Genomic DNA, 22028 nt, shown 5'->3' with positions numbered 1-22028 from the left:
AAACTTTTGCTTCTGTTGCTAGATATACCTCTGTAAGAGCAGTTCTAGCCATTGTAGTATCAAAGGGATGGAATGTACATCAGATGGATGTGAAAACAACATTACTAAATGGAAAGATTACAGAAGAAGTATACTTGGAGCAACTTGAAGGATTTGAAACTCACGATCCTAACGTTTTTTTTTGCAGACTCAAGAAAGCTCTCAATGGGCTTAAGCAGGCTCCAAGGGCTTGGTATGAAAGAATTGATAAATATCTCACCGGCTTAGGATTCTCTAAAAAATGAAGCCGATCCAAAATTATATTATAAAAGGGATAAAGATGATATGGTAATTCTGATATTTTATGTTAATGGTTTACTAATAACAGGTGATGATCATCTCATAGATCAATGCAAGAAAGATTGAAATAGAGAATTCGAGATGAAAGACTTGGGACTCCTTCATTACTTCCTAGGATTGGAAGTGCGACATAATTTAGACAGCATTATACTTAATCAAGGGAAGTATACATAAGATATTTTGAAGAGATTTGGAATGTGGAATTGTAAGTCTATGTCTTCTCCAATGGAGACTAATCTATATAAACTTAAAGAAGCAGCAATAGAATCACCTTTCATAGATTCTACTCTTTACAGATAGATGATTGGGTCTCTTATGTACTTGGTAAATACAAGACTTGATATTTTCTATGTTGTTTATGCCTTAAGTCAGTTTATGTGTGAGCCAAAGGAGATTCACCTAGTTGCAGTAAAACACATTATGAGATTCTTACAAGGCACTCTTAATCTTGGGCTCACATATGAAGAAGTTAACTTAGATTTACATGGATTCACTGACTTAGATTGGGGTGGAAGTGTTAAAGACAAAAAAGGTACTTCAGGATGTTATTTCAATTTAGGATGAGCAATGATATTTTGGATATGCAGAAAACAGTCTTCAGTAGCACAAAGCTCCATAGAAGCCGAATACATTGCAGCAACAATGGCCTCCCGAGAAGCAGTTTGGTTGAGGAAGTTACTTGTGGGATTATTTGGTCAACTCATGAATCCTACAATTATTCATTGTGATAATCAGAGTTCCATCAAGCTTTTGGTGAATCTAGTTTTTCATGATAGGTCCAAGCATATTGAAATTCCTTACCATAATGTAAGAGATGGTAGATAGGAATATTGTAAAATTAGAATACATTTGCATTGTAGATCAGACAACAGACATTCTCACCAAACCTCTCTTTAGAGTGAAGATAGATCACTTCAAGAAAAGACTTGGTATGGTTGAATTGTAATCCATTTGTATTCTTTAAATTATTAATAAAGTAGTTTCAATGTCAGGCTATTGATTGTTATGGGCTCCACCATTTGTATTCATTATTTAAGAGGTGACAATCTTTGAGATAATGAATACTTGTATAAAAGACATTATGAGAGATGACGATCTCTTAAATAATCTGCTAAACAATAGAGTTCTACTGTAGGATCTAGATGAGTTCAAGATGACATTGTGATGTAGACATTGCTATGTTTATAAGTCACAATTTGGATAAAGGAAGAATTTTATTATTCTTCGAAGTTTGTCTTGTGTTCTGGTAGATCTTAACTTAGGATCATGTTGTGATATAGGAATACCAGTATCTATGAGTCACAACTTGGATAAATGAAGAACTTAATTATTCTTCAGATTTATCCTCTATATTGTATTCTTTGCAAATACTGTTATTACTAGTAGCAGTGATTTGTCATATCACAGGTTTAGTAATATGACATTGTATCATGTGTTCTATGATAACACATGCTAAGAAGATTTAGATAGATATAGAGTATCAATTCTTGCTTGTTCATCTTCATTGATGTTGCTAGTCAGTATGATTAACAAGTTAAGAGGGAGTGTTAATTTTGTAACTTGCAATCATACTAATCTGATAACAGATTGGTTTGATCTCATATAGCATGATAAATACTAATCTAAAGTCATTGCATTATCCTCTTAAGGATATCGGCGCCAAACCTTGTATGTTAATTTAAATCTAACTAAAACTCCTTTGATTTAGTTTGTGGTTAAACTTGTTAATTACATGGAAAGTTGTCGACTTCTAGAGATTAGGCAAAGAAGACTTTGGAAGGGACATGTCGTTTCTAAGGACACGTCCCTTGATTTCTATATTTATTAAGGGTATGGTTGAAGTCTAATAGCACACAAGAGAACAATAAAGTCTGCTCCTTAGTCAATACTACCCGAATACAACTTGCAGGAGGAAAAGATAGTTCTAGATTTATATTTCTATATTCATTCAAGACAATACTTTGAAGTTATCTACAACAAGATCAAAGGAGGCATAGGAGGTATAATCTAAGTTTGATTAAGTCAAAAGAATTTGTAGAAACTTTACAAACTCTTGGCATACTTCGATTGAGAAAGGAAAATGTTTCCACCTGTCTACCAAACCTCTACACCGAGACAATAATGCCAAAGTTCAAAATCCATCATATCAAATGCTTGACACACATTCAATTTGATCTGCTCGAGTAACTTTGCCCAATTACTAGTACTAATAACATCATCAGCATAGATGACAAGAAAAATAATATCATTGTAAGTTCTTTAGACATACAAGTTTGGATTTGAAGGATTTTATGAAAATTTCTATGCAGCCAACTAGACATCAATTTTGATGCACCAAGTCTCGTGGGTGTTAATTTCAGATCCAAAATATTATAAATGCAATAATCAGAACCTTTAACATCAAAGCACAACAAAATGAGAAACAATTGTACCTTGGGAAAACTCTCCTACTTGTGGGTGTTAAATTTAGAACTAGAATATTATAAATGTGATAATCAGAGCCTTTAATTGTCATGCTCAAAATACGGGGCACAAACACACGATTTCTTTTTTTTTTAAAAGGTTAATCGCACTATCAAGTTTGATATGATTGTTTTCACAAGTTAAGGCATACGTACATGAAAGACAACAACAGGTTCCCCTAACATAACTTTAAGATTACTTCTCGATTTTGAAAATAACATGTAGGAAAAGATCGTTTAATTAAACTTTCATTATTAGATCGAATAATTAAATTAAACAATCTATTATCAATTAATTAAAAGATTCAATACACTATCATCTTTACTTATAAACTATTGATGAACAAAACATTTGAATCATTCCGATAACATCTTAAATAAATACAGATCTGATTATTTTGACATATTAAAAACTAACTAAATTCAATATATGATATACTAATAATAATTATAATTACTATCATTAAAATAAGTAGAATTATTAACATCACTAAATAACTCATATTTAAAAACATATAATTAACTTTTAACTAATACTTAAATCAATATTTAAACACACACTAACACACACTAACACACACTAGCACCTAAACTAAAACTAAAATTATAGTGGAGTAAACTTTATTACTAACACTACTTTTAAAAAAATTTCATCCTCAACTACATTAATAAAAAAAAAAAGAACCAAAACTAAAATTAACAAAATTAAAAATATACTAACTACTGTAATGCCCAGCCAAGGGATCTAAAGAATTGACCTAAAATTTCACTAAGTTTGGTAGCATTTTTTTTAAAATTTTAAAAGCATGAAAGCTAAACCATTTACAACATTCACGCAATAGCGAAAGCAATAGCAAACATTCAACTGAAAATAAACATAAACATACACTACAGGTTACATTCTTAAGGATCTCTTAATGTTGAATCATATCTAAATTAACTATTATTAATGAATCCATGTAATACTACATCCACATAAAATAATAATGAAAAGTCCATTGTTCATAATTTACATTTCCGAATGCTCAATCATCCACTGCACATGTCACAGGGTATGAAAGGCTTAAAAGAATATACATCTGTGAAAATAAAGTACATCATCATCCTAATTCTAATCCATGATGCAACAAAGTAAATGAAACCAAATACCATACATGATACATCATCATAGAAGATATAAACATCCATCGTAAAAGATAACCATATATCATAAAATACAATTAACTAAGTGCACGGTTCCTCCCAACCGTAAATAGTATCATTAGACCATCGTGGGTCCTAGCCATCCTTCCGTGCGTAACATCCCAAATCACCGAAGAGATCATCGGTAGTATCATAGTAGGAATGTCACTCTTAAAACATACTACATCATATGCAGAAAGTAATCTAACATGCAAAGTAAAGCATAAGATAAAATCATCTAACATATGCAAATCATCAATGTGAGGATACATGTCCACCATCATAATCCATGAAGACAGATGCCAACAAAGAATCCATCAGCCACGGTGTCTCAGACGGATCTCAAATGATAAGAGTGGAAAGCACTACCACCCGACCGTGTGGAACCTAAATGGTCCACTCCTGCTGCGTTGAGGAGATAATCTCAAGTCTCAAAAACAGGATATCAAATCACATAGCACAAACACCTTCTAAGTCCAGGAATCCTAAAAGTATACTAACTCAAAAGTTCCAATCACAAACCGACATCTAATCCTAGAGGCACAACAATAAGTACACCACCAGAGGTACACAAAATTTACAGAGGAGACTCAGGCTACATACTAGGGATTGTCATCACATGGCTACTTGAATTACCCTGGACTGGTCTCTCATTAGACCCTGGACCCTCAAGCGTTGAGTTACTTTGGACTGGTTACTCTGAACTACAGACCCTCAACGTGGCACATGTGGAAACCAAAAAGCCCTCTCAAGAAGACGAGGCACTCATCCCATTCCCATCCTTAGTTTATACAAGCACTCAAGGCATGGGTGGATCAAATATCTCTAACTTATCTTTTTAGTGTGTTTCCCCCCATAAATTTTAATTACTAGATTATCACTTATTACATAACTTGCATTAGGTTACCCTGGTACTGACCACTTTGGGTCCCGAACCCTTATGCAAGCCACTCCCACAGTCATGTACCTAGACAACCTCTCCTAAGCACATAAATCCACAGTTGTGTCCCATACCACAACACTCATAAAGATCAAACTCGGTTCCTTAACAGGCAACTTGATAATAAGATGGTTCTCCCATCCAAGAACACATAAAAGCTCCACAAAATAAACCTCATAAATATAATCTCCAATATGAATCACAATATCCATTGGTTCTCAACAAGCAACCAAAAGGTATCTCAAAGTAATATTGAATGAAAACTCCAAAATGGTTGAGTCAAAACATGTCACAACATGACATCATCAAGAAATAAATCAACACTTTAGTCCCATCATGGCGATTGGAAAGTAATCCAAGGATAATTGATCGATGACTCAAAAATGCTTAAGTCAAGTGTCTCAGATACATATAACTCAGCTTCACTCAAGAAGACTGATGAGCAATAACAATCAGTAAATACAAACATCTTATAGAGCATACCATCACATAACTATGGTTGGGTTTTAAAAAATCAAGACCAAATAACATCAACATGCCTTCACATTCGCATAACTCCCAAGCCTCTGGTAAACATTCTAACTGGTCAACACTCTAGGACCACCCAAACCCCAAACATGGATAGCATAAAGAACAAGATACAAACACATATTTTAGTTTATTTTTGCAATCACATGGTTAAGCCAAATATGAGGTTTCAGTTTTTGTTTCAAGTATACTTCAATTATATAAGATTCTACGTTTAATTTCCAACTCAACCTTTTTTTTTTTTTTTTTTGAATAAAACATAGAATTATCCCTTCATTATTTTAAAACAATTTTCTAAAATAGTCAAAGATAATTATTAACTTACTTAAATCATTGAACTAGTTCCTATTAACTTTTAGATAAAATCATTCACATTATTCAAAACATAATACTTATCAACTTTCTAATAATTAGTTTACAATTTTCTTTAAACACTTCAAGGACAATAATCCTCATTGATTTCAAGTAAATCAATCTCATTAATAATTCAATTATTTAATTCCACTTATTAATATCTCTTTTCTTTTAATTTTCCCTCATTTAAAAATTCATTTACTTAAATTGACTAATAATTAATTACACTCCTACTGTTAACTAATCTTAATTTAATTTAATTTAATTAGATTAGATAATAAATCATACAAAACTAATGCATATTAATAAGATTCTACTTTTATTCGAACCCAAAACCAAATCAATTTCTAAATCTTGATTATAAATTTCTTAGATCTATGTTGGTTTAGTTTTTAATTCGTTCCATGCTTTGATAGATTATTTTTATGAAGTTTAAGCACAAAGAACTCTTGGTTATGGGAAAATGGTGGAATGACTGTCATTGAATAAAACAGTCCTAGTATGAGGGCCATATCTCCCTAATGAACTTTTGGATTGAGCCGAATTTGAAATATGTTGGAGAGGGCCAAGTTGCGCCAAATCTGACCAGAGCGATCGAATAAATTTGGTCTAGATAAAAAGTTATGAATGTCTGAGTTCGGGTCTATGTAAGGGGCAGCGACAGGGCAGTTTGTGATGAATTTCTTTTATAAATAAAACTAGGGTTTCCTAATGTTTCTTTGCAACCAAATAAAAATTAACATACATATTTAGATTCCAATTTCAAGATTGAAGATTCATTCATGGAGTATATTCAAACACATAACAGACATGATGAAGACAGGAAGAGAAAGAGTGCAAATGGAATATGCTAATTTGCTATGCCTCAAAAGTCCATAAAAAAATTCCTTCCTTCTCCAACATTTGCCATTCCTCCCAGAATCAACCAACCGAAACCCCCAAGTGACTAGAAGTGCTTGTAGAAGCATATGAGCATGAAGAAGCACATGAGGATCTCGAATGCATGTAAGCTTTTTTTTGTACATATACACTAGGAGAGTCTCTATTTAAAGCCCTCTAAGATGCATCTAGAATGTCTCTAGAAACAATTAGAAGATAAGTCTTCTCCAACCTTCTAGATAAGTCATAAGGTTGTAGACACCATGTGCTCAAATAATATGCAAACTTCTAAGTGTAGACAACTTGTGCATACTTAGAGTGCAAACTTCTGTGTTGTCTACATGACAACTCTCGAGAATTTGCAAACTCCTATGTGAACAAGTATTAAAATAATGCACATTATTTAATATAATATTTACTTTATTCTTTCCAATTTAATTTATTTATTTATTAAATCTCATGCACTAACTTTAATAATTCCACTTGTTTTTATCTTAATATATTTATATTTTAATCACATGAAATCTAAATTTTTTTAATAATTTTAATATATTTTCCACTTTTAAATTCATTTCCAAAACTTAATTGCTAAAATATTTATTAACTTAAATAAATATTATCACATTCCAACTTTAAAATTATAACTTTTATCTCCAAATTTAATTATTTTATTTAATTAATTTTTTAATTAATTAAATAAAATAAATATTAAAATGCCATATTAATTTTTCATTAAAGTAAACCATTAATTAAATCTTTTAATTAGGCTTAATTAATAGAAAATACATCAAAGACTTATAAAATAAAATACGAAAACCCACTATAGCAAAACACATACAAAATCAAACCAAAAGGGTCAATATCACGAATTACATCATCTGACGCATTCAGAGGGTACTCAACTCAGATACTTGTCTTAATTTCCAATTAGAACAAATGGCTTAAAGGGTTGGGATTTGGACTTGAGAATTTATCTCCCCTCTCTTACCATTGAGATAATGCGATAGGGTACGCTCATTCTGGCAATTCAGGGAAGTCGATACTCGGTACTTGCAACTTGCATAAAAACCATGCATGTACAAGCACAATATATACTAAACTAAACAGATAATGGCAAGAAGTGGTTCATCGTGTAGAGCCCAACTAGCAGGTGACTACGACTCTCTTCCTTAACCACATCAGAAACGCCATCCAAGAACAAACACACACACCATACACATGCAAGTATGGGGTAAGTATCCATAAGAAAACACATGTGATAATAAACCATCTAATCTAATCATCATCAATAATTGAAAGCAATGTAATAATCATCATGCATACATGAAATGTAGAGTCTAAGTAATCTCTTCACATATCAATTGAATCCATAGCACAAAATTTGATAGTCTCAAAACAATGCTGCTTACCATCAACATAAAACTAGCCCTAAAAGAGTTCGACAATGATAAGAAAAATGCGACCTAGGGGCAGGCACTACAACTACTTTAGCTAATACTAATTTCTAACTTTGCAAATTACTAACTAAACTAATTTATTAAATCTTAAAACAAATTCATAATTAAAACATTCAATGGGAAAATTACTAACTAAATTTTTTTTATCCAATCTAAAAACTTTTATTTTAAACTACTTACTAATCTAAACTAAGTTATAACTAAAAATATTTACTAACACTAATAAACAAAAATACTAATCCTATCATTACTAACTTTACAAGCTAACAATAACCCTACTAATCAACTCCCTACCTACACGTGGGAAGCACTTCCCAAGACTTGGGTGACTTTCCAAGTGGGAAGACCCAGCGTGTGACCCAAGGCTGCCCACCTAAAACTTGCAGAAAATTGCATGAAGGAGGATGGTGGTAAAAAAAGTAAAGGTGGATAAAGTTTTTTAAACAGAACTATTACCTTGCATGGGCTTTAAAGCCACTTCCACTTGCATCTATCTTGTCAAACACGTGGGTGAGTGTGGGCTACATTTTGCATGGGGTACAAGGTTAAGTCTTTATTAACACCTAACTTTGGTTACAAACTCAAACTTCCCTTCTATCCCCATTCGCTAGTACACTGTCCTGATAGACCCCCACTTAATAGCACTGACCATAGCCTTTTTCCTAAGGACATTTGAAATCATGCGCCCACTTAAGAGGGAAGTGTGAATGTTTAAAAGTTAGTTAGGTGACTTAGGATATTTAAGGGATCCCTTTTTTTTTGCATTGTCTAATCTTTTTTTTTTGTTGTTTGATTAATTAATTAATATTTATACAAAGTATATGGATTTTTTAATAGAGAATCTTCCAAAGCATATTCTCTGTTTCAAGGGGGATTTTTTTTTCTTTCTCTCATACAAAATTTAGAGAGTTTTTACTCTTTGGGGGCAAATTTTTTTTTCAAGTCCTTATTTATGCTAAGTACGGATTTTACAAGCAATTTTTTTTTAATTTTATAACAAGGGGGTATATTTTTTTTGAATGGGTTTAAAACATAGAGTTCGCTAGTTTGTTTTCACAATAATGTAAGAGCAATTTTATCTCCTATTGAGCACGAAAACGAATCAAGTTCCCAACATAACATAATTTTTGCCTAAACATATTTGCACTTGAAATTTGCATAATTGAACATCATTATTTTATCTCATTTTTGATATACATACATATAACTGAGAATATGAAAATCTCATAAGCAATGATATTACTCAATCATTATTTTATTGACCACCTGATTCAAGGGCTCCACCGGGAAAGAACCAGGAAGAAAACCCGACGTCATTGCCACTTCAACAATAAGTTAAAATACATTTTACACAAGATTTCAATCCCGAGGAGAAATCTCCTCAACATAACTGAATTCAATAACAAGTTGAAATTTCTTTCTTGGCCCTTAACAAGGGATCCATTTCGAATTCTGCAATACATCACGGTGATCGTGGAGAGAAAGAAAACTGACTAGGAGACAACCAATCATAACATGAAGACAAAATCAAACATTCACTCCCATCCCGGGTTTTCACAACAAGTTCGACATTGAACCAAACTTGGGAGAAGGTGGATTTTTCCAACAGGAGATGTCAGACACGACACCAAACCAGGTGCCCTATCGGGGCTATAACTCAAGAACTTTCGTTCTTCCATTCTTACATTCCAAAACTCATACGTGGTTTGTGCTGACGAGTAGGGGCCCATAAAGACTTTCTCTCTCTCTCTCTGAGAAGAGACTCTACACTGTTGGAGTCCAACTGAAGACCTTCCCCCATACATGGCCACTTTTGCCCTATTTGAGGGTGAGTAATGCCAATACACCCATACAATCCCTTTGAAAATTCAAAACAAAACACAAGGTCAAGACATCTAAGAAAACCAATTTTAAATCCCTCCCAACATACTCAACACACACACAAACATACATAAGCAATAAAATTGAAACATGAAACACAACACGATAAAAAAAGGTGAAGTATTCCTACCTTCAAAAATCAGGTTATGGCAAATGAACAAGTTTGAGATGAGCTTGCTTTCCTCTCTTTCTCCTTCAATTCTGAAAATCCCTCTAAAACTAGAGGTTGGGTGAACAACCCAAACCCGTTCAAAATTTCCTCTAAATAAGATCCTAAACTCAACCACCTCTAAAAACAATAACTCCCCCCCCACTTGCCCAAAAGTTCTAGAGGCTTCTAACACAACTAGACCTAAAGCTAACCTCAAGGTGGAGTTAAAAGTCATCTAACTCATGATGGAAACAATCAATTTTCGCAACAAAGCAAAAATTGGGTTTTGGAGTGACCATAAAAGTCAACAAAAGGGGCTTGGAGGGTACCCATACACCTTGGGTACTTAGATTTCATGATTTTAGGCCTTAGGGATTAATTTGGGACCTAACAAATGCTAGGAATTTTTAGGAATTATTAACAACCTTCTAAAAAGCAGATTAAACACTAATCCAGATTAGGGGTAATTAATCTCGATTATAAGTTGATTAGCAATAACGTCACTAACTTAGTCCGACTTAGATTTTAAGGTTACTTGGTTAACCCTACTAGCATTCAGGAATGCATATACAATTCATGAGTGTTAAGCAACACTATAAAAACATTGTTACGAAACATTAACATTCACTAATTACAAAATGATACATTCATACATCTCATGACACAAATAAAATACAAACAACGTGGTTTCCACAAATGGCACATAGGGTTCAGTTTCGTTTCTCCATTAGGTTTGTCAGCTAAGATATCCTACACACTCATTGCACACATCAGTAGCTCAAGAAAATCTTATGCACATATGTATATAACGTATTAGGGAAATTTCATAAATTGAAATTCATCTTTCAAATAATTAGTTGTTTATCTCCTTCTACTCATATTCTCAATCATTAAGATTGCATAATCAAAGTGTTAATTCTGCATTCACTTACTTCATCAAAATACATGTTCATAAAACATTAAATGATGAAATCAAATATCTGAAAGTACAACATCACACAACATGAAATAACATAATATGTCGAGATACGAGTATCAAAATAATAATGTATCACTATGCTACGATGGGTCGGGGCAAGGCCTCACATTAACATCCAAGCACAAGAAAACTATGCACAATTTGACCCTGAGAAATCTCTCCTACTCGAGGGAAAAACCCAATTGCACCCAAAAGATGATGCCTTTATATATATCTCAAAACATTGCAATATAGTCGCTTATGTTTGAAGTCTTTACATTTTTCAATCAATAAGCCCGACTATAGAAATATCTCCTCACAATCTCTGATATGTCAAACTGATTACAAGGAATAAATCATACATAAAACCAAGATGATCATACACATATCATATCTCTTTCACCATAATATATATATTTTCTGGGAGTAGATGAAAACATTACTCTCAACACTCAACACTCCGCACAAACAACTCTTGATAGATCTAAAGACAAGCAACTCTCAATCATAAGTAAAAAGCAAAAATAATGATCGTGTAGAGAGATTGGAAAAACTTGCACTTCTCAATATAAATAAAATAAGCAACAAAATAAACAATGTCCCATATTATGAATGGTTGCCCATATATTCCTCACAATGTTGGTTCCAAAGACACCTAGTATTTGAAAAGCATGAACCAATATTCCACAAAGTAGAATATAAGACAAAGAAATATGAATTGTTGCAACTCAGTGCCAAGTAAATCCTTGATACCGAGTCACATTGATGCTATGTCATCTCATAGGTAGTGCAAAGTTATCCGTTTTCAGCATAGAATAGAACAAGATTGTAGACGTTGAGCACTTCGACATGCGATGACAGTTTTAGTAAGAAGGAGCTCTCTTAAATCTGCCTTAAATATTAAAAGGGGGCCTCTTGAGGCCATAAAGAGCCTTGGCCAGTTTGCATACTTGGTGCTCTTTGCTTGCAACTTTGAAACCAAGATGTTGCGACATATAGACCTCTTCCTTTAGATCACTATTGAGTAAGGCACTCTTCATGTCCATTTTATGTATTGTCCAACCATTGTGTTGCAATGGCTAGAACCAATCAAATGGTTCTAATCTTTGTTGTAGGAGCAAAGGTTTGCTCATAGTCGATGCCTTCTTTTTGCTAGAAGCCCTTAGCTACTAATTCTTAGCTGCTAATTGAGCCTTGTACTATTGAAGAGTTCCATTAGCTTTGTACTTTGCTTTATAGACCTATTTGCAACTGATTGGCTTCTTTTATGATTGGAGATTTTACAAAATCCAAGTGTTGTTTTTTGTAAAGACTAATACTCAAATTCCATAGCCTTTTCCCTTTCAAGTATTCCATTTGCCTCTGAATAAGTTTGGGGCTCATAAGCACTATGGGTGTTGCCCATAAGAGAAAAATTGATTGTGTTCTTGTTCTTGCCTCTATATGATCTACCCTCAATAAGCTCATCATCATGAACATCGTTGATAAACTTTTCCCACTGCTTAGGCTAGAGAGCATACCCATCTTCCAATTTAGGATGACTATCAGGGCTTGGGCTGCTTAGAATGAAATCATATGGATGCTGATTTAGGTTATTCCTAGGGAAATGTTGCGGTAGAAAGAATGTCATGCCTAGGAGATTACACTAGTCCAAGTTTAGAATCTTTAGAGTCCCTCTCTTCAAGTGAAGTAAATGCAAGCCTAATATGCAAATTTCTTTTCTTTGTAGGCTAATCTTTAAGGTTTCAGATAGAAGAGAGCATAAGGGCCCCACCTTTTTCATTAAAAACTTCTCTACTGAATGTGGGATGGTCAATACTGACATCAATCAACCAATATGCCTTATGATTCTAATTATTGGAATTGAGTTTGCTACTCTTTGAATTTGGAATGCAAGCATATGTTTTTGAACCAAAAACCTTCAGATGAATAATATTTGGCCTCCTCCCAGACCATGCTTCCTCTAGGGTCTTCATCTTTATAGCTTGTGTGGAAGATCAATTCAGAAGTTATACATTAGTATACATTGCCTTTGTTAATGTTTTAGACCAAGAATGAAAATAAGCAGCAAAATATCGAAAAAAAAGCAATAATGAACACTAAGACAACAATTTATCTTGGGGAAGTCCTCTTAACTTGAGGGGAGAAAGCCAACCACACAGTAAAATCATTTTTTATTGAATAATCAGAAGTCCGAAATACTATATGCCCACACACAAGGGTCAAAACTGAGGTCATATTCAGAACCACAAGATGTCAATGTATAACACATATGAATTACTTGTGAAGAACATATAAAATTGCCTTGACCCTTCATTATCTTGCCTTTACAAAGTGAAGACCCCTTTGTTGCCTTGACCTTTCACTGTCTTGACTCTTCAATGTCCACAAGAAACACTGAACTGAAAGAAAACAGTTTTGAAACCATTCAATTGGTTCTATTTGATCCACATCCTAGAAAGAGCCCAATTATGTGGAAAAGTGGACTGGACCTACAACCTAATAACTGTCATTGATTTATAATTAAAGAAGTCATGACAGCCCCTCAAATTATTTTTCCCTAAAAGAAATTGTGAAGCTGAATATTTGTTTTTCGAGATTGTCTTTCTCAATGGTAATTCCATTTATGTCTTGAGATTCTCCTTCTCCATGAACATTTCGTCCTGTCAATCTGGTGATTGTTACTGCAGCTTTGAAAGATATCTTCAGGGCTGTCCCCTAGAGATACATGCCATTGAAATTATGTACCATGATATAATTTTGTAATGGTTGTAATGTTTTACTGTTTCTATATGGAGAAACTGTATTGAATATCTCACAACTCCATTGATGAGAGGCAAGTAATGGCCTTGCATCCACACAAAATTTAACATCGCTTGCCTCATTCGCTATAATTTTGGTGATATTAGAAGCCAAAATTAGTACAGAAATGAGAAACGATATTTTGTCTTGAGCAGTCAGACTGCTGCGAAATGAAGATCACTAGGGTTTTCTCTCAAGTACACTAGGAAATGAATCTTAATACCTCTGCTGTTATCGCAAGGAACTTGTTACTAAATTTGACTGTTGCTTTAACCTTGCCCATAAACATTGAGAAAAATCTTAGTCATAAGTTCAACCTTAAAAAATCCTTTATATTTTGCAAAATTGATTCCCAGATATGGAAGCCTAAGCTTCTACCTTAAATACAAGATATTTTCATTTAAACAAAACAACATTGGTTCCTTGTCATGGAAAGATGGTACTAGATCAAACTAAGTTGCTTGGGGCACCTTTCTTTGTTGAACGCTCTTTACTAAAGGTGTCTCCAACAAAATCTTTTGTAAGAAAATGTTATAGCAAAATCTTCATTTCCAACCTCATATCCACGAGAATTCTCTCTAGGTTTTGGACCATTCCTCAGCTGACTTTTTCTAATCCTTCCATAGATTCTTCTTAGCAATTTCCTCAATTCACAACTGCCACTTTCGTTTGTTAAAGTTGTAGCTTCAGTCGGATTGATTCGATCTGATATTCATTATTATTATTGTTAATCACCATTTCATATATATACTTATCCATGTTAATAATAATATATATATATATATATATATATATATATATATATATATATATATTATATATATATATATATATATATATATATATATATATATATATATATATATATAATATAATAATATATTATATATATGGTTATTTACATTACTAATATAAATAATATCTTTAACTAGTATTGATTAACCGTAGAGACATGTCTCTTAATAAGCCTTCAAATTGCATTCGGAAAACAATCAATACAATGGCAATTGTTAGTACAAGTGCAGTGATCTTAGAAAACATGGTATCAGAGCAAGATTGCGAATGTAAGAAAGTGATTAATGAAATGGATCTTAGACGACAGTAATATCAATCATTGAATAACAATGGTGAAAATTCACGATAGAAGTAATTGCAGAGATTCGTGTGCAGACAACACCTAGCAAAACTAATGTTGCATACATGATGAGGAAATTATATTGCTAGATTGGTGCTCTACTTAGGAGAGACTACAGATCTATGATACTTGTGATATCTGGTTATAGGGATGTAGATATATTGGGAAAATTTTGTAGTCAATACGCAGTGAGGATAAACATCAAATATCAAGAGACATTAGACATCACAAAGAAGAAAAGTCCAAACAAGGCGGACCCATTGCTAATCTAACAGAATTGTAAGAAGGGACTAATTAGCAACGAATACCAAAGATGATCTGTACCCATTGGTGAAGTCGAGGAGTAAAATGATAGGGTTATTTCCACGTTTGCATACACGGTGGGGAACATAAAATACGTAGTGCGTGCAAATGCTTTCACTGTTCGACTGCTGATGTGGAACCAAAGTAGATTTAACTTAAATATTATTGTTCCTTTTATGTTATCATGAAAGGATTCAAATCGTTTATAATGGAATAGACTGGAAAAGGCAAACCATCAACCCATTCGTAATCAAGGGAAGACAACCAATGGATGGGCAGTATAAAATATTAAAGGGCATTTAAACATAAATAAGTTTGAATGCCATCATTTACAGACAGAATGAACCAGAGTCAATCACCATTTAAGAAGACGTACGATCTGATTGGAGAGGACGACATTAAAATAAGGGAAGGAGTTAAGTTGCCGAACCCTAAAAGGAAGAATGAGAATTAAAATTTACTTCATACAAAACCTCCATCTCGTAAATCAATATCATTCCGTGCCTAGTTCATGTGTCACATTAAAAAGGACCTACACAAACGTCATCAAATAGAATCAAAGATCCCACGTCAACAAGAAAAGGTAATAACATAAAATCCATACGCATCATGCTTTATATAAGAAGAATATATAATTTTCACAAGATAGTTAAAGCTCATGCAAAAGCACCAAATAAGGAGGATAAAACTTGAAACTAAAGGGATTGCATAAGAAGAGGTGATTAGGAAAGACATGTTAGTCGCTCCGTAGATACAACTTGCAGTATGTCTAAAGGTAGTGATTAGACATTGATGAGTTTGAATTTACCTAAGGGCATCCACAAAGGGAAAGACTCGGGTGGTAATCCCATGTAAGGAGGTGAGACAGATGCTATTGAAAGATACTTGAAAGAGGTAAGTACAAGTCACAGGTATGTGAGGGACCCACCTATTAAGGTACTTTAATGTGATTTTAATATTAAGACTATGAATATAAATGCAAAGGTCTTGTTATATTCTAATACAGTGTAATATTAAATAAATATATGAGAGAATCAGATAATATAATTTATATTGGATATTGTGATTATTTAAATATATATTTATATAATATTAGAGCTTTATGAATTCTCATTTTATAAATGTGAAATTCTTTTCTCAAAATTATATTATAAGAGCTATGTTCCTTGATCTTTTCTTTCGAGAATGTTATTGTAGGAAGAGCGAGATTGAGATTTAGGGGGAGCCATGACATTTCATTAGAGGCAACCTTGAAAGAGAGGGAGTAGACTGAGGATGTTTTTCAATTAACCTTCAGTTATCTCCGTCTTATTGATTGATAGAGAGTAAACAATGTTGAGATGGATTCTCTAGTGTTGATAGCATAATTTTAGTGCTAAGGAAGGAAGTATGAAATGGGAATGTAAATTCAATGAATAAAAATGTACATTTACTATCAAAATAAGATATATATTTTAACCACCACCTTTTTTGAGAGAAAACTTACTAAGGAAAGGGGTCATCACAGTGGTAGCTAAGATAGTATATATGTGATTCAGTTGAACAATGTTTTGTCAGTAGGGTGCATATACATTGAGATCACAAATAGATTACAAGCTTACTCCTAAAGTAAATTGTTAAAATTTTTCGGAATCCATAAATGAAATGAGTGGAAATTATACATTGTAGGGGGAATAATAATATTCAATGTTTTCACTATCTAGCTAGCTCATCAAGGTCTTGAGCTCATTTTGAATAGCAAGGGCAACACAAATCACATTGGATAAGTGGATCAAGCATTGTCTAAAATCATCTCGAATAGACAACCCGACAATTGAAGGGTGTCTCGGATGGGAAGAAATCTTTGGGTCACACATAACATGAGAGCACGGATATGGGTTGATTTAGATCCAATATTTGGATCAGCTCTTTACTTGTAGAAAGGGTAGATCTTAGATTTGGGGAAATCAACATGAGAGATGGTGTCAAAAGGAATCCATATTTGATTTGATGCAAAATTGTTCAACAATATAGAATAAGTGAGAATTTTACATTGTGGGGGGAATAATAGTCAATGTTCCATTCCCACTTGAACCTTATTTAGAGGGGAGATGTTCCATTCTCAAATAATCTAAGAAGACAATTTTTGAATCTTCATGTATAGATAAGTATTCTTATCTTTTACATTTATCTACTCTTTGTAGCCTCTCTTTTATTTGTAATTTTATACATACTATAAGGGTTTTTTGCCTTGATTTTTTCCTTTATGTTTGAGGATATTCTTATAGGAAAAGAAGGTTGGTACTTTACATATGCCACCAAATATTGTGCAGACTCAATCTAATGATAGTAGCTCCATAAAACCTTGATGGTCAAGATGGATAAAGTGAGGCTCTTGAAGCAAACATCTTTGATGATGGAGATTATGAGATCCTTCTACATTAAGAGGGAGTATGACATTTCTTCTAAGGCAACGCAGAAGCTTAGAAGATTGATACTCAAAGAGAGTCTAGAAATACATGTGTGACTACATGATTTTGATGGGCCTACTTCTATGTATATCATGAGGAAGTGATGACTTATCACCAGAAAATCAGAAAATTGACATCAGATTCAGAGTGAGTCTAACAAGAATCCTTGGGGGAAGAGAGCCTCTAAGGGAGTAACTATTGGACTTGACTTCCCAGGATCATTGTTCAGAGGGAGAATTTTTGAGGTGCAATCCTTTATGAATGATATCTTCTCTACGAGGAGAAGTTCTAAGTGAAATTCTTTGTAATACATTCTTCTTTGTGAGAGAGAATTGAGGTGAAAGCCTTTGCACCACCCTTTGACTTGGTTTGTGGTGGTTACTATTTCACATATGATATGTAATGAAAGGTGACGATCTTTCATTGACATATATAAATAGAAGGTAACCATTGTAAGGTGACGATCTTATAAATGGTAGATCTGTTATCATGATAGACTTCATTAAGTTATTGTCTCAGAGTGCTGGAAGTCATAATAACAAACAAATAGAAATTAACCATTGTAAAGTGGCGATCTTATAAATGGTAGATCTATTATCATGGTTCTTTGGGCTGGATTTTGCTGGACACCATGATAACCAACTCATCATGGTTATTTGGGCTAGATTTTGCTAGACACCATGATAATTAACTTGTTATGGTTCTTTGGGTTGGATCTTGCCGGACACCATGACAGTTACTATTATAGACCACACTTAAGGTGGTGTTTAAGCTATATTAAAGTTATGAAAAATTGTTTCAATTGTGTGTTATGAAAGGTGTGAAATTTAGCCTCATAGGGAATTGAATATCATACTGAGATGATATCTCTTCATATACTTGAGAGCATAATGTGTTCTACAAATCCTTCTTAACTAAGAGGGAGTGTTAAAGTTGCAGCTTCAATCGAATTGATTTGATATAATATTCATTATTATTATTGGTAATCATCATTTCCTATATATACTTATTCATGTTAATAATATATATATATATATATGATTGTATATAATACGTATATATATTATAGTATGTAATATATATATATATATATATATATATATATATATATATATATATATATATATATATATATATATGTGTTGTTATACATATTATATAATAAAATATTATATATATGGTTATTTATATTACTAATATAAATAATATGTTTAACTAGTGTGTCTCTTCCTCTTGAGTCTTATATTTAATAAGCCTTCAAATTGCATTTGGAAAACAATCAATACAATGGCAATTGTTAGTACATTTGCAGCGATCTTAGAAAACAACATCATTGATATTCTCAATTATTTCTATTATCCAAAACTTTTCATTGTCTGTTCCCCATTGTTGTGGATAGCATTGATAGTTGAAAAATATGCTAATTCTATGAAAAACTCTGATATTGTTGGAGCTTCTCCCATGAGAGCGGAGAAGGTATGATACGTCTGTTATGATCCTAACTGCTCACTGCTGGAAGTAAGCTGCTAGTGCTATGAGTTGATTTTGACAAAACTGAAATTTCTAGAGTTGCAAAGCTACTGAAAATTTGAAATTTTTAGAAAATTCAATCCGAAGCTTTGGTAGAAACAATTATGTATTTGGTTGAAATAAAACTCAATCCATAGCTGCCAAAAAATCAAAATAAAACTTTGGCTTCTGACTTGGCCAAATACTGTCATCATACATGGAAGAGGAGGTTCTTTTCAAAAAATTCTTCATTACACTCTAAAAGTCCATTTATAACATTTTATCCACTTGAGCTCTATCACTTTTTGTGTGTAATACTAACTAGCTTTCTTACATAAAGTTACACTCCCTAAACCTGAAATTAGTAGATCTACAAGGTTGGGCTCCACTGACCAACAAAAGACAAGACTGAGCAAATGAAAGATCACTGATGGATCTCTGCCGCTAATCTGCTGTAGCTTTATTATATTTTTTCTTTTTAATTTTCTTTTTCCTGTTTATTAAAGTTTTCTTGCAGAACTAGACGGAAATGCAGAAGAGTTTGTTTGTTTTTGCGTTTTTGATGATTATTCAACATAGAAACGAGAAGGAGCAAATGATATGAAAAGAGTTTGAAAATAAATAACAATATGCAGCAAAATCAGAATTGATACAAATCGTACCAGGTAGATCTCTGAATTATAGAGCCAAATAAAGGATCCAGTACATTTTCCCTAACAATGACGCCAAACTGGCTGATGGAAAGGACTGTGAACATGCAAACGCCTGCTGCTGATTATTCGACTCTCTATATTTCAAAGTGCTGCAAATGACGGCTACTGCTGCAAGGCTCACTTTCCCATGTACCAATAATCGTACCCAGCTAAACAATACTGCAGACCCAAGCTGAAATGGTGTCCTCCTTCCCTGATAACAGCTGATACCATTGAAAATTCCAAGACCAAATACTGCTGAGGGTTACGTCCCAGCCAGTAAATACCCAATGCTGTTGAGGGTTACGTCCCAGCCAGCAATTACCCTGGGGTTTGCGTCCCAGAATGCAAATCGCTCAAGCAGAGCAAATCTGAAAAGAAGTGTTTGAAAAATATGTATAATGATGAGAAATGGCGCCCATCTCCTTATAACCCCTTGCAAAGCAATTCGAACCCTAAAGTGACCCCCAATTGGCGTTGGCTATAAAAATGAATTAAATTTTATTTTAAAGTGACCATGTCACTAGAAAATGACCTTTTCCACCATAGTAATAAATCCGCTCACCGAATTGCCCTGAGACCAAAGAGGAAGATTTAGAGAATTTCAAGACCTTTCCAACGAGCTATCATAACATGGGATACACATCCAGATGAGGCCAAAATTCCCTTATTACTCCAAAATGGCTATTAACTTAGCCTTATTTAAATATTAAACGCTAACTTAGGAAATATTAAAAATATAACCCAAATAGCCACAAATTGCCCAACTGACATCACAAACCATAAAATCATCCTGTCACCTGTCTGTGATTGAAGTCGGAAATCAAGGATCCACTGGCAGTCTCATCCCTAAAATCTAGGGATGCTCCTAAAATTTAGGAAACAAGCCCTATCCTTCTGAAACTGAACCCAAAGGGTCATCTCATGGAAACCCAGCCCTGGGCATGATCATACCTCCTAAAAAGTAGGAATGAACCCCATAAATGTAGGAACTGCCTCCTAAAAACAAGGAACGTCACCCAACTGATCAATACCCACCAGAAAACCAAGTCCCCAACACTGAATAACCATACTGGGTCTCTATCCAACCCTGTCAGCCTACAAGGCTCCATAATAAGCTGACTCACATGTCTCTGTTAGACTGAGCTAGAGTGGGGACATGACAGCAAACTCTTGTGGACTGCGTTCAAGTTGACCCATTATATCCACATCCCAGAAGAGCCTAGTTACATAAAATATAACAAAACCACTACCTGACAATCAATATTAGCATAAATTTAAAATGTACATTCACAAAACCTCAAATCAGTGGATCTGCAAGGCTGGGCTCCATTGACCAACAAAGCAAATCAATCTCTGATGTACTTGCAAGTTGCCTCATTAGAACAAAATCCTTGAAGAGCCAAATTACATAAAATATGAAAGGTGGAATGAGCCCACTACCTAGCAATCCTTATCAGCATTAATATTAAACAAAATGTCATAATTTCTTTTCATAAGATATATCTAATTAATGGTTGTAGGATATAGTTGTTGTTAGATTCCATAAATAAAGCCAAAGGCATTATTCAAGTGTACTTCATGAAGGGTCTGAAAAATATATGAATAAATGATTATCTTTTTTAATCCCATGGACTAACAGAATACATTTACTCTGACCGATTAATGAGATATGAATATTTCTATAATAATTGCAGTTTTTCTTTCTAGTTTGGTTTAAGTTTTTAGTTTGACTGTGAAGCTGCATGAGCTAAAGTCTTGTTTTATGCAATTGTTCAGTTTGTTTATCTGAGGGATAATAAGTTGTCAACATTGACCGGCATTGAGATTCTCAAGAAGGTGAAGGTGAGTCACAATAAAGGAACAAATCATGCTTGCATTGTTGAATCTTTACAGAAGAATCAACTGGGATTAGACTATTCCTTTCTAAAATTCTATAGATAGATTGCTGCCTTCTTTATGCATTTAAGAGGAATGCTTTTACAAAGGCATTGCAATGGCATTGC

The 22028-nt window shown here is 33.5% G+C and overlaps 1 protein-coding gene across 1 annotated transcript in view; it reads left to right on the top strand.

Annotated features, from left to right (window-relative positions):
- The window catches only part of AIR9 (Outer arm dynein light chain 1 protein), a 131180-nt gene that overhangs the window by 17351 nt on the left and 91801 nt on the right, over nt 1-22028 (top strand). Inside the window, exon 5 of the mRNA XM_089808599.1 lies at nt 21802-21867. Coding sequence (XP_089664725.1) covers nt 21802-21867 — 66 coding nt within the window. The remainder of the gene's footprint in view (nt 1-21801; nt 21868-22028) is intronic.

Source organism: Cupressus sempervirens, chromosome 11, assembly GCF_028749045.1.
Source record: "Cupressus sempervirens isolate cs-2001-9-10 chromosome 11, ASM2874904v1, whole genome shotgun sequence".
Taxonomy (NCBI): Eukaryota; Viridiplantae; Streptophyta; class Pinopsida; order Cupressales; family Cupressaceae; genus Cupressus; species Cupressus sempervirens.
The sequence above is the reverse complement of the archived record's forward strand: the minus strand, read 5'-3'. Positions and strand labels throughout refer to the sequence as shown.